At 43.0% G+C, this 14,526-nt stretch overlaps 1 protein-coding gene across 1 annotated transcript in view; it reads left to right on the top strand.

Annotated features, from left to right (window-relative positions):
- FASTKD3 (FAST kinase domains 3) overlaps window positions 1–14,526 on the top strand; it is a 61,385-nt gene that overhangs the window by 10,541 nt on the left and 36,318 nt on the right. Inside the window, exons 3-4 of the mRNA XM_030205395.1 lie at window positions 8,725–8,810; window positions 11,272–11,446. Coding sequence (XP_030061255.1) covers window positions 8,725–8,810; window positions 11,272–11,446 — 261 coding nt within the window. The remainder of the gene's footprint in view (window positions 1–8,724; window positions 8,811–11,271; window positions 11,447–14,526) is intronic.

Below are 14,526 nucleotides of genomic sequence, written 5' to 3' on the forward strand. Positions count from 1 at the left end.
TTTCCCAAGTCCAGTCCTGGAGTACCCCTTGACAGTCAGGTTTTCAGGATATCCACAATGAATATGCATGAACTTGATTTGCATACACTGCCTCCATTATATGTAAATCTCTTTCATCCATATTCATTGTAGATATCGTGAAAACCTGACTGGCAAGGGGGTACTCCAGAACCGGATTTGGGAAACACTGGGATAGAACATATGGTCTTATCTGCCTTCATTTTTCTATGTTTTTCTTTGTTTCTTAGACCAGGGTTTCCCAAATCTCTCCTGGGGGAACCCCAGCCAGTCACATTTTCAGGATACCCATAATAAATATGCATGAGAGAGATTTGCATACCAAAAGTGTTTGGGAATCACTGACTTAGCCTCAAGTATATATCCCATGCTGACCAGTAGAGTTATCTCTTTGAAGGTCATCGTGGATCCAAACTGGCCAGACTTTTTACCTATCCATGCCACCTCTACCTTTTGTAGATTATAGTTTTTGATGTATCCCAATTCATTTGGATCAACCGTGAATTTGTCTAAATTCTGCTACCCCCCTTCCCATCCCCAGCACATGTCATCAGCATATGAGTAGTAAGAGATCTGAGAGTCTATTTCCTTGGTGTGGGGGGAAAGGGAATGGATACTAGACAGAGCATAGAATTGTGATGTTGCTCTTTCTAGGTAGATGAAAACACAGAAGAACTCAGGGGTAGATGCACTAACCAAAACGTTAAAGCCCTTCCCTTACTGATTCCTTAGCGAATCGGTAAGAAACAGGCATGCATCAAGGAAATCGCATGCAAATGAGCTGGTCGCTGCTAGCTGATTTGCATGGGATTTCCTTCCTAGTCAGTCAGCCAGCTGAGCATGCGCAGGTCAGCCAAGCGTTATGCTAGCTGCTCTGCGCATGCCAAGGCCGTCCTTTATGGACATCCTTCACACAAAAACAACGGGGATTGCAAATAAACAGGAGAATCCACCAAGTTTCCCACTCCCCACTTTCAGGTCCAGTCCGCCATCTTCCTGCTTGCAAAGATTTCAAACTCTCTTCTCCCACCTTCTTTTTACTCCTATCCCAGAGCCTCGGGCTGATCCAGCGCTTGTTTAACTTTCTCCTCTCCTGTCTTTCATCATGTGCTCCACAAATACATACGGAGCATAAATCGGCTTGGGGGGGGGGGGGGAGGGAGATGAAAGGGCAGCAGTAGCAGCTCCCCCCACCAGTTTCACAGCCAGAAAACAAATCCAGGCTTCTGCTCCGGCTGCCTTGCTCCTTTTTGTTGGCCGCAGGGTGTTAGCAGCACGTCCGATGCCCCGCCTCCAGGTCTCTCTCAGCCAATCACAGCGCGTTTAGCTGTCACTGGTGTCAGCCTAACGCGCTGTGATTGGCTTTTCATCCATTCCAATCCAGTCGGCCAGCTCTCGAGGCGGGAGTGTGTGTTCCCATGGCCGGGGCTCGCTACCTCCCTCGCCAGCGCAGGGAACCGGAATAATCCAACAAGAACCTCCCATGGGGGATTGGGCGTTATCCGAGCCGGCAGGCATCAGGCGGGGGGAGCACCGGGAGCTTCCTCCCCTCCTGGGTTAGTGCTAGCAGGGACACATGTCCCGTTCCGTGTGCCACCTCCCTAGCAGTAGCTGCGCACGGACAGCCGCATTCTTGCCGCCTGCTCCCGGGGCTTTGCAGCTGCTGCTGGTTCGCCTTGTCTTCTTTCTTCTCTGATCCTTTGCTCTTTCCCAGTGCATAGCAAAGCTTAGCAGCAGCAACCCAACATTTCAAAAAGGTTCCGGTTCAAGGGGGAGGTAACATCTGCGAGGGGCCGCTGAGCTGAGCGCAGGGCAGGCTAACTGCCCCCCTCCCCTAACCCTATCATGGATAGGGGACGATCGCCCCGGGGCCCGGGAAACAGGCAAATCAAATGTAAGTGCCGAGCGGATCGCTTCATAGAGTAGAGAGCAGGGTTTCTCTTTTTTTTTTCCTTCTGATTCCCTCACAGCAGCCCCTACGAGAGGTGCAGACCTCCCGTTAGGTTTTCCACGGTGAGGGGATCGGAAAACGGTAGTGCATCTCATTGTAATACGAATTATACACATTATAATACTAATTTGCTCATCTGCATTCCGTTTTCGTTAGCTGCTACCTTGACAGGACAATGCCCTTTTGTGCATGTCCTGGTTTACTACTTTGCACGTTAAACTGGCTAGAACCAGTTTAAAACCCACGTTACTAGCTCGTTTATTTTAGTGCACCTAGCCCTCAGTCTTCGCACACTCGAAACCACAAGGAACACAGTGAAGATGACAAAACAGTCTTGGGGCGATGTAGAAAGATTCAAGTTTATTATGTAACTCAATATACATACAAAGTCCAAATAGGTGAAAGAGACTCAACATGGCCATGTTTCAGCCCACTGGCCTGCCTCAGGACTCCTTATATTCTAAGTTAAAACACATAACAACATGTTTTACATCTATAAACAAAAGACAAACATAGGACACAATCATAAAAAATATCAAAACCATAGGAATTTAACTTAAAAATAACTCAATCTTTGAGCTGCATATATAAAAAGTAAAGAAACCATAAAATGTATAAAAAAAAGTTGGATACAATCTGTAATAGAGCTCTTTCTGTAGTTACACTGTGCTATTACAGTATATGGGTAGATACATTCTGAGAAACATATATTAAATATAAAAATTATATCATGATGGAGACAATAGTAGCTCTCTTAAAATTATCCTGTCCACATTTATAGATAAGACTGACTTTGAAATAATGTTATACAATTACAGTAAAAGAGTAGATACATGTTATCAAACATATACAGTGGTGGAAATAAGTATTTGATCCCTTGCTGATTTTGTAAGTTTGCCCACTGACAAAGACATGAGCAGCCCATAATTGAAGGGTAGGTTATTGGTAACAGTGAGAGATAGCACATCACAAATTAAATCCGGAAAATCACATTGTGGAAAGTATATGAATTTATTTGCATTCTGCAGAGGGAAATAAGTATTTAATCCCTCTGGCAAACAAGACCTAATACTTGGTGGCAAAACCCTTGTTGGCAAGCACAGCGGTCAGACGTCTTCTGTAGTTGATGATGAGGTTTGCACACATGTCAGGAGGAATTTTAGTCCACTCCTCTTTGCAGATCATCTCTAAATCATTAAGAGTTCTGGGCTGTCGCTTGGCAACTCGCAGCTTCAGCTCCCTCCATAAGTTTTCAATGGGATTAAGGTCTGGTGACTGGCTAGGCCACTCCATGACCCTAATGTGCTTCTTCCTGAGCCACTCCTTTGTTGCCTTGGCTGTATGTTTTGGGTCATTGTCGTGCTGGAAGACCCAGCCACGACCCATTTTTAAGGCCCTGGCGGAGGGAAGGAGGTTGTCACTCAGAATTGTACGGTACATGGCCCCATCCATTCTCCCATTGATGCGGTGAAGTAGTCCTGTGCCCTTAGCAGAGAAACACCCCCAAAACATAACATTTCCACCTCCATGCTTGACAGTGGGGACGGTGTTCTTTGGGTCATAGGCAGCATTTCTCTTCCTCCAAACACGGCGAGTTGAGTTCATGCCAAAGAGCTCAATTTTTGTCTCATCTGACCACAGCACCTTCTCCCAATCACTCTCGGCATCATCCAGGTGTTCACTGGCAAACTTCAGACGGGCCGTCACATGTGCCTTCCGGAGCAGGGGGACCTTGCGGGCACTGCAGGATTGCAATCCGTTATGTCGTAATGTGTTACCAATGGTTTTCGTGGTGACAGTGGTCCCAGCTGCCTTGAGATCATTGACAAGTTCCCCCCTTGTAGTTGTAGGCTGATTTCTAACCTTCCTCATGATCAAGGATACCCCACGAGGTGAGATTTTGCGTGGAGCCCCAGATCTTTGTCGATTGACAGTCATTTTGTACTTCTTCCATTTTCTTACTATGGCACCAACAGTTGTCTCCTTCTCGCCCAGCGTCTTACTGATGGTTTTGTAGCCCATTCCAGCCTTGTGCAGGTGTATGATCTTGTCCCTGACATCCTTAGACAGCTCCTTGCTCTTGGCCATTTTGTAGAGGTTAGAGTCTGACTGATTCACTGAGTCTGTGGACAGGTGTCTTTCATACAGGTGACCATTGCCGACAGCTGTCTGTCATGCAGGTAACGAGTTGATTTGGAGCATCTACCTGGTCTGTAGGGGCCAGATCTCTTACTGGTTGGTGGGGGATCAAATACTTATTTCCCTCTGCAGAATGCAAATAAATTCATATACTTTCCACAATGTGATTTTCCGGATTTAATTTGTGATGTGCTATCTCTCACTGTTACCAATAACCTACCCTTCAATTATGGGCTGCTCATGTCTTTGTCAGTGGGCAAACTTACAAAATCAGCAAGGGATCAAATACTTATTTCCACCACTGTAGCATGAGGGAGGCAATATTAAAACTACTAAACAATGCTTGTTCTAAAAATGCAATATTCTAATTGGTTACATATCTATAGATTTGCAACATCTCTCTTAAAATCTGTGTCTCTCAAGTTTGAGTATTGGTAAGTAAAATGTATTGTAACTGTGCTTGCTCTCATAACAAATTAATATTGTTATATCTGAATAGGGAAACATCTAAAGCTTACCTTAAAGATTCAGGGACACACAGATTTTAAAACAGACGCTTTTATCCCGGGTACATTGCTCTATGAACAAACTGTATTATGGAACATTACCAGAGTAATGATCTTTGAAACAATATTTCAAAATACCTAGATTAAAAGAAAATATCGATTGGATATCTTCTTATAGTACTAAGGAAATTTTTGTACCTTCAGGGGAATCCGTGTAGGAGAACTCTATCTGAAAATCTGCTATCAGATAGGCACCATTGTGTGGAACTCTGATGGATAAGAAAACATAATCTATATAAATAAAATCCACCCTCAAACGTTCTGAAGCTCACTCCGTGGCAGTGAAGTACTGAACTCCTGTACTCTGTGTAGGCTAGGCTATGTGGACCACTCACCGTCACTGATAGACCCGACCTCAGCCACGCCCCATCTGCACATAAAAAGCAACCTTAATGTTCTAAACTTTGTGGCTTCAGAGTTCGTAAGTTCGAAGCTCTGTAACCACTTTTACAAACCATCTAACTCAGCCCCGCCCTCACGTCAAAACGTTATGACATCGGGGGTGGGTCATAATGAACACAACCACACTAACCTACTGAAGCCCATTGCTTCATCTGTGTTTAAAGGAGGCACGCGTCGCCCCCCCCCCCAAATCCACCCCCCTCACACATGCCCGTGGACATCACCCCCCCTCCAAAAACGCCAAACCACTCCCATGCCTCCACCCGCCCAACGCCCCTCCGCTCCCCGACATACGCTCTGCCCATCCCCAGTACGTGCATGTCTGTCCCCCCTCAAAAATCGCCAACCCCCCTCTACTACCCTCCCCTCCTGTTACCGGAGTCCCAGCCTCAAGGGCGGGACCAGCCAATCAGGGCACACAGCTCATAGCGAACACAATGAATTAAGGCACCAGAATCTCCGAAGTACCTTGCCCTTCACTTCTACGGCTGGGACTCCGGTAACAGGAGGGGAGGGTAGTAGAGGGGGGTTGCCGATTTTGCAGGGGGGGGGCCAACGTGCACGTACCGGGGATGGGTGGGGCCTATGTCAGGAGGGGTGGAGCGGAGGACCTTGCTAGCGCCCGTTTCATTTGTCCCTGAAACGGGCCTTCATAACTAGTATATTCATATATAACCATCTGATAAAAATGAAAAAGACTGACATCTGGATATGTGTTCAATACGATTAGCAGTTGATTTCTGTGAAACAGATGTCTATACAATGTATTATTGTAAAAAAACGGCGATGTGAAAAGGCTAATCAAATATAAAAGAATGTGAGCACAAATGGTAGAAATCTTAATGGCATGCAGGAAAAAACAGTTATCTAGGTAGGCTTTGTTAAAATTCACCACAGTTAGGAATCAGTTTTAAGTAAATATGGCACAGTGCTAAATATCAATACTATGTGAAAAGCCTAATTCTATCAGTGCAAATTACGGAAGATGTAAATATGTAATTTTAAAAGAAACTCCTCTGCTGTATCGGCAAGAGAGATAGACAAAAAGTCTAGGTAGATTGGGTATGATTTTACAGGAAATATTTGAACCAGGGTAGTACTGGACTTACAAAACCCTAGATTTTCCTTGAGTAGAATGTTTTAGGTAATAAGCATTTATGAAAGTATTTCACTAGGTAATAAGCTTCAAAAAATGTAAAGAATTTTATTTTTGCCATAAATTTCTACCCTTCAAAATAATGGCATGCACGTGAAAAATCAAACCATAAAAAATCAATCGGATAAGGATATAGACTGCAGAATGGGTGGGCCACATGGCTCTTACCAATGCCCAACATAGCATCAGCAATCAGAAAAATTGGGGACAGGGCTAGAGTGGTTTGTTTGGCCCCTCCAATTAAAAGGGTATTCCATTGTCCCTGCATAAGGTAGCCAGATGAATACATTAAGGACCCTCTTTAGTAAGTTGCGCTATACTTTTTAGTGTTCCCAAAAAATTAGCGCACACTGTGTAGATCTCCATAGGAATATTATAGGCGTTTTACATGGATAGCACGTGCTAATGCTTAGCATATGCTAAAAACACTAATGCTCCTCTAGCTCAGCTTAGTAAACAGAGCCCTAAATTTTAAATAGGGTGCTGTTTATGTATTTGACAAATGGTACCCAATTATATGCTATATTTGAAGCTTTAACAATACTACTGCTCATATGTTTTCTGTTTATACTAATTCAGTCCCCTTTTTGTTTGCATTCGCATGTATCCAGTATCCCCTGGATTCTATATATGGCAACTAAAGTTGGGCATTCAAATCAGCGCACATTGCCAATTTGCATGCGTAACTTAATTGATTAATGAGCCCATCAGTGCCAGTCATTGACTGGGGATTGTATTCTTTAACAACTAGTAAAAAAAGGCCTGTTTCTGAAAGAAATGAAACGGGCGCTAGCAAGGTTTTCCTCGGAGTGTGTATGTTTGAGAGAGTGTGTGTGAGAGTGACTCTGTGAGAGAGAGAGAGTGAATGTGCAAGTGTGTGTGTATGTGTGACAGAGAGAGAGTGAGACTGGGTGCGAGTGTGTGTGTGTGTGAGATTGAGAGTGTGTGCCAGAGCTCGGCTGTCATGGCCCTGCAGGAGGCTAGCGAGGCTTACCTGGTGGAGCTCTTCGAGGATACCAATCTTTGCGCTATCCACGCCAAGAGAGTCACCATCATGCCCAAAGATATCCAGCTAGCCCGTCGTATTCGTAGTGAGAGGGCTTAGAAAGCATTGTACTCCATCTACACACAACCAAAATGCTCTTTTAAGAGCCACCACATCCCTACAGAAAAAGAGCTGACACGTCAGTCTGCTCTATGGTTACTACTTAGCTCCCGATTTCCAGGCTGTTGGAAGGTGTGTGCATTTTTTCTCTCTGCAAGGCAGTGCAACAGTGAAGGGGGAGGGGTGGCAATGGACAGCATTAAGGGAAATGAGCCAACCCTGATAGCAAGTCCGACTCAGGAGCCAGGAGAGTAGTATTGCCAGTTCTCTGGATTTTTGTTTAGTCTTTTCTGCAGATGCTAATTAACTGCCTCAAAGCCAGAAGGATAGCGAAAGGGTCTGGATATTTTTCACAGTCGAGCCCCCCACAGCTCTCCATCCTCCCCTCTTCCAGTACAGAGACTGTGGTAGTATCCAACCAATGGGGAGGATACTTTAGTCACAGAGGAGGGGCTGAGCTGCAAGGGCTTAGCAGATGTGAGCTCTGGTTGTGTTGCCAACCTTGCTTATTTCCTGTAAGTTTGGTGTTTTCGCAATAAGATCCGGGCTATTGGGAAGATGGCACGTGTGTTCTCTGTTTTCCAGTAAGAGCCTGCGTTGCGGGAGTATTGCATGACAATGAGAGAGAGGTGCTGATTGCACTCCCTGTCTGCTCTGCTGTAAAGGGGGTAGAGGGATGAGCGGCGGCAGCGACCTGGGGGGCGTGGCATAGCAGCAGGGGCGGGGCCTCTTGCTGCTGTCGTGCAGTCGGTGACGTACCCAGAACTACGTGTCGTCAATTCAGTAGATGGAGCCTTACAGAGCGCACGCTTCAAGGCTTCACTTTCTCAGCTTCAGAACATTGGAGGTGCGTTTTATTATATAGGATCTGCGTGTAAATTCTAGGATGCATACTATTTTGGGGCATGTTTAGGGTGTATTTTTTGGGGGGGAGGAACATTCCTTTGAATATAGGATACACCCGATCCATGCCTAATTCATGAGATTCCATGCAGTGGAGGCGGTGCATTCAAATCTCTCTCATGAATATTCATTGTGGATATCCTGAAAACCTGACTGGCTAGGGTGCCTCCAGGACCAGTTTTGGGAACCACTGCACTACAGTAAGTCTGTGTTATATTGTACTGCTGTTGTGAAAGTACTAGTTGGTGGAACTAAAGCTTATCTTGCCTCCTGCTCAATTGAGAATTTAATCCTTTGTCTCTAGGTTAGCAAAAAAAAAAAAAAAAAAGGGGGAATCGTGGTCTACCTAGTACCAGGGGTGGGGAATTATTAGATTGAAAAAGTTTGGAGGGGGAAGGGAGATATGGAGAAATAAATATGCCTGGCACAACTTGATAATGCATTGAAGTGCTTGAAAGCTGATGCCTGATTCTTTTTATTTCAGCTGAAGGAAAAGGCATGGATAAGTTTGTTCTTTCCCAATTGACTCAACTTTTCCTGACTGTGACGCTAGAGTGCCCGTTCTATGAGGTACCAGTATTGTGTATCCCTTTATTACCAGAGGTCATTGAATTGAGTAAATACATACTAGATATTTTTTGACAACATCTCACATATATTGGCGAGGGACCTCATAGGGCCATATTTCCCCTGCCTCTATCTTCAGTTATAGATATCTCCATCGTCTAGGACTCAAGCCCTGAGGCAGGAGTTCAAAGAAGGGGGATTTGAAACCGCACTCCCTCTGTTGGCAGAGACCCATTCCTCCCCCCCCCGGGCAGATGCCCCCTCCAGAGAACTTCACCAGCCCTGCTACAATGAGCCAAAACTTGTGGGTCAAGGCTCATGGCTAAGGGGAGAGACCATCCCCCCCCCCCCCCAAAGCTCAATCATGGTTACGGGTCCATAGACTGATCCTTTAGAGAACTCTCATGCCATGGTTTGAACCATTGTCAGCAGTCTGCGCCCCAGGGAATATCAGGTCTGTTCTAACAAATCTAGCTGTACTAGACCATTCTGATATAGAAAGTTTTAATAAACCATAACTGAAAATAAAGAAAATAGGCTCTAGAGGAAATGCATTCTAAACGAGAGATTCTGGAGGAAAGACTGGCCAGACCTACTCTTATGCAGGAATCCCTTTTCAAACAGTGATGTCCATGTTGCAGCTTTGTAGATCTCTTTCATAAAGGTTGTGACCCCAGGTGTGCTACTGACCCAGCCGTGGCTCAGACATTATCAGGTTTGATATAACCCTTAAGGGTTAGGTCTGCTTGAGCATTACCTGAGGAGATGCAGTCTGCTAGCCAACAGGATAGTGTATGCTTGATAATGGCAGTCCTAGATTTATTGAAGTCAGCAGAAACAAAAAGCTAGTTAGATTTACTAAGTGCTTTAATCTGCTCCAAGTAGAAGATTAATGTTCATCATCATATAGTCAAGGGAAAAATGGAAGGAAAATTGACTGATTAAGTTGGAAGTCTGACACTACCTTAGGAAAGACATTTGAATGAGTATGCTGAAGCACCCTGAAACTTGGTGTAGGGGTAGATAAGTCAATCCTGAAGCTCACTAACTCTACATTCTGAAGTGGTATGTCATCAAACATAAAACCTTCCAGGTCAGGAGTCGAATGGCTCGAAGGGAGCTTTTCATCAGCTAGGAAAGAGCATTGAAGTTATCAACCATCAAATCTCCACTAAAAATGGATGTTATGTCTCACTAAACTCACATAACTTTCATTAGTTTTCATCAAACTTAAATTACTATTGTATCTGAAGGCTTTTTGACGATGAAGTAATTGTATAAGCTCTTTCAGTATATCTGGTCATGTTCATGATAAATCCCAGAGAGATTCTGAGGGTTTTTCCTCCAGAAAGAAAATTTAGGTACAATAGTAATTTAAGTTTGATTAAAACTAATGAAAAATTATATGAAAGTTTAATGAGACATAACACCCATTTTTAGTGGAGATTTGATGGTTGATAATTGTATACTCCATTCCTTCTCATTTTGGATTTAAAGAACATTGAGGTTCCAAGACTTAGTAGGTGGCTTTTTGGGAGGCTTTAGTAGATGCAAGCACCACATAAAGTGAACAACTAAAGACTGTACAGAGATGTACAGGAAGACCTTAGGAAACTGGAAGACTGGGTATCCAAATGGCAGATGAAATTTAGTGTAGAAAAAATGCAAAGTGATGCACATCGGGAAGAATAATCTGAATCATAGTTATCTGATCCATTTTAGTAGTAGTCATTCAAGAAAAAGAACTAGGTGTCACTGAAGACAATACGCTGAAATCATCTGCCCAGTGTTTGGCAGTGGCGGCCAAAAAAGCAAATAGGATGATAGGAATTATTAGGAGAGTGATGCAAAATAAGACCAAAAATATTATAATGACTCAATTATTGCTTCATGGTGTGACCTCATCTTGAGTATTGTGTTCAATTTTGGTTGCCATATCTCAAAAAAGATAGTGGAATTTAGAAAAGGTTCAAAGAGTGACCAAAATGATAAGAGGGGATGAGGAAAGGCTTGGAAAAGAGATGGCTATGGGGTGATATGATTGAGGTCTACAAAATCCTGAGTGGTATGGAGTGAGTGTAGGTGAATGTGCTGTAGTAATATTCAGTCTACAGTTATTTTTTAATAGCCCAACTGTGTTTATATCAGCATGCATCCTTTCCTTATTTTCTGCAGCACTTCATAGAGGTATTAAGGTAAATTTTATGTTACATCTGTTATATTTATAAAAACTTGTATGTCCATGTGGGGGGGGGGGGGGGTGAGATGCCATTGGAATAATAATGGTTGTGTCCAATCTCTGAAATTGTTGGTGATATAGAGTATTTTTTCCCTCTTTTCTTATTTCCCCTTATTGTTCCTCAAAGAGGACACGCTATATTTTTGGTTAGTATTCTGTCATTTGGGGTTACATGGTTGAAAAATTAATATTTCTGTTGTCTGATAATATCTTTTAAATCACTAGGGTCCTAAGCTCCTTCCAAAGTACCGGGTAAAGACCTTTCTCATACCAGGCCGTTCACTGGAGACTCCTGTGGATCTTCATCTGTATAATAGGGTCAAGACTGGTCTGATTGATCTCCTAGGTGCAAGGATGTATTTTGCATCACATGTGCTGACACCATACTGTTATACCTTAGGTAAGTGTTTGCTGGTGAATTTGCAATTTATCTGTTTTTAAAAGTTCACTAAAGCGTAATGCCAGGTATAAGAACTCCTCTACTTCCTAAAGTGAGACACTAACAATCAAAACTCAAACGTGCACTTAAAATGTTATTCAAACAGGAGACATTTTTAATTGCATATTATTTTGAGCATTGTATTGATTTCAGAGCACTTCGATTGTTAGTGTCTCACTTTAAGAAATGGAGAAGTTTTTTGCCCTCTTGTGTTGTAGAATTAATTTTCTCCTCTTTGGGGATGGTCATATAGTAGAAGGTGAAAGACCTGAACATTAAAAGAAAGGTAGCTCCGTACTCAAGATCAACCTGACTTGCCTGAATGCTGGATGATATTCTCTGAATGTAGAGTTCAGTTGTTTGTCCTTAATTCCATATAGGGGCTCATTTTTGAAAAAGAAAAATGTCCAAGAAGCAGCACAGAGCGGCAAATGGATGTTTTTTGGGGTTTTTTTTTGGGGGGGGGGGGGGGGTGTCCAAAATCTCCAAATCACTATTTTCAAAACACATTTTTAAGACTGTTTTCTATACAGTTCATCTAAATCTCAAGGGGGCATGTTGGGGGTGGGATTTGGGTGTTCCCAAAACTTGGACGTTTTTCTACCACAGTGGAACAAAGCAAAATCATTCAGAGCTAAAAGATAGTTTGGCCTAGACCTGTTTCAATCTCAACTAAGTTTCAAAACTGTGCCCTAAATGACCAGATGACCACTGGAGGGTTTAAGACATGACTCTCCTCCCACCACCAGTGGTCACTGACCCCTTCCCACCGCCAAAGAAGTGAATGAAATAGTACATACCAGCCTCTATTACAGCTTCAGATGTTATGTCCAGTCCTATTAGAGCAGCAAGCAGGTCCCTGGAGTAGCCTAGTGGTTGGTTCAGTGCACTGTAGAGAAAGGACCCAGCCCCATATCCCACTCTTAACTGGTAAACTTGAAGTAGAACGTGTGAGCCCTCCAAAAACCTACTGTACCTACATATAGGTGATATTTGCAGGCATAAGGACTATTTGCAGGCATAAGGTGCACAGTTGGGTACAGTAGGTTTTTGGTGGGTTTGGAGAGCTCAGCTTACAATATAAGGGGGGAAACAGTAGGATGTGTACCTGGGATCTTTTATGTGAAATCCACTGCAGTGCTCCCTAGGGTGCCCCACTGCTCTGCTGGGATGTCTGTGTGAACAATTTACTAAAAATGCTGGCTTCCCATACATCCCAATGGCATGTTTTTGTGCATTTTTCCCTTCAATATGATTTTTTTCCGGAAATGGTCCTAAAAGAGAGACGCACTGAGCACAAAAACATTAACAAATGACCATTTTCAAATCAAAAAGATAAGTCATTTTTCTGGTTCAAACATTGCTATGTTTGCCACTCGATGTTTAGATGTTTTCAGCAAAACTTCCTAAATCGGACTTACATGTCATATTCAAAATGCCTTTTTCCACAGTAAGCTTAATTTTGCTTCTAGGTTTTCCTTTCTTTTAATGCTGTGATCTTTTCTGCTACCGTGAGTAGCTGTGATATCTTTGGTACTGATGATTTCCTCCTGCTCCTCTCAGCTTGTAGTTCAGTTGGAACCAGCCCCTCTTGGGGCTGTGTGGTTATGGACCTGGAAGAGTATGCCCTTTCCCAACAGGTTTAACCCCTCTGACACCTAGCCCAGTAATCAGATCTGACTGAGAGGCATGTTCCACAGTTTCCTTTGAACCTGCTGTATGTGCGTTCTTGAACCATCCACTAGGTAAGGTTGTTCCATGATAACTGAGACTCCTTCCCCACTAGCAGGATTTAGAAGTAAGGCACAGAATCCAATCTGGATCTTTTTCATGGACATGCATAGCACAAGGCCTGAATCATCAGGTCAGCCCACATAACTCTCTTTTTGATGTAATTTTGTTTTATAAAAATGTATTTATCAGTTTTATAGTACAGGTAATCATTCTATGTACCGTTAATATAAAGAGAGCAATATCTATACGCTTATGTACATTTATCAGCTATAAAAGTCTACCCCAATTTTTCTCCTGCTATTGAAGCATTGAACAGAAATGATTAAAGCAGACACAAATCAGAACAAACATGAATCAGACATTAAAAATAACATGGTAAAGACCCAGTTTACATAAAAGCATTTTTTTTTTCAAAATTAGAATGGTAAGGAGATTGAAGGATCTGATGAGTGTAGGAAATTTCTGCACTGCAATACAGCGATAGTTATGCACCATCTTGATTATTGTGGGTTGCCTCAGGTGTTTATTTGATCTCTTCAGATAGCTCAGAATGCTGCTGTACACTTAATTGCAGGAATTTCTCGATTTAGTTACATCACTCCAGTACTACTGCAAGAGCTTCATTGGTTACCAGTGATGCTACTGTTGCAGGAATTGATGCATGAATTTATGATACTTCAGGAGTCAGACAGCACACACCAGAATGAGAGAGTAATCTTCTTTATTTGCCAGCAAACAAAGTAGAACATCAGCATCAAGTCTCTTCTTCTCTTTCTCAGCTCTCTGTGTCTTTGTGGCTTCTGTCTCAGCTGCTTCTCTTCTTATGCTGTCTTCTCCTTCTTCTGTCTGTTCCTTCTGTCCTTCTCTCTCTTCTGAGCTCCTTCTGACGTAAACTGCTTCTTCTCCCACTTAAATACAGTTCTATCTAGCCTAGCCTAGCCCCCTTACTCTCCAATTGGTTAAGGAATAGATTGATTACCTTGCCTCAACCAATCAGCTCTATACAAATATCAGTTACATAGGTTCCAGACATCCTAAACTGACCTGTGACCTGGGGCCCCTTACACCAGACATTTGGTCTCCAGAACTCCTGCATGTTATTATGATTGATTTCTCATATTCCTAGTACTAACTGCTAACTAAACTCTGGCATTCATTAAAGGGGTCAAGGGCCAATCTTACTTAATGGCATACATATCAGTTATTACTTTCAAGACCATTTCTACATTTTACCTATAATTAATCAAGGAGAAGAGGGCTGACTAGTCCTGACCTCTTTCACCTATCAGCTTCCTTCACAGAACTAG

The sequence above is a fragment of the Microcaecilia unicolor genome, chromosome 1 (genome assembly GCF_901765095.1).
Source record: "Microcaecilia unicolor chromosome 1, aMicUni1.1, whole genome shotgun sequence".
NCBI lineage: Eukaryota > Metazoa > Chordata > Amphibia > Gymnophiona > Siphonopidae > Microcaecilia > Microcaecilia unicolor.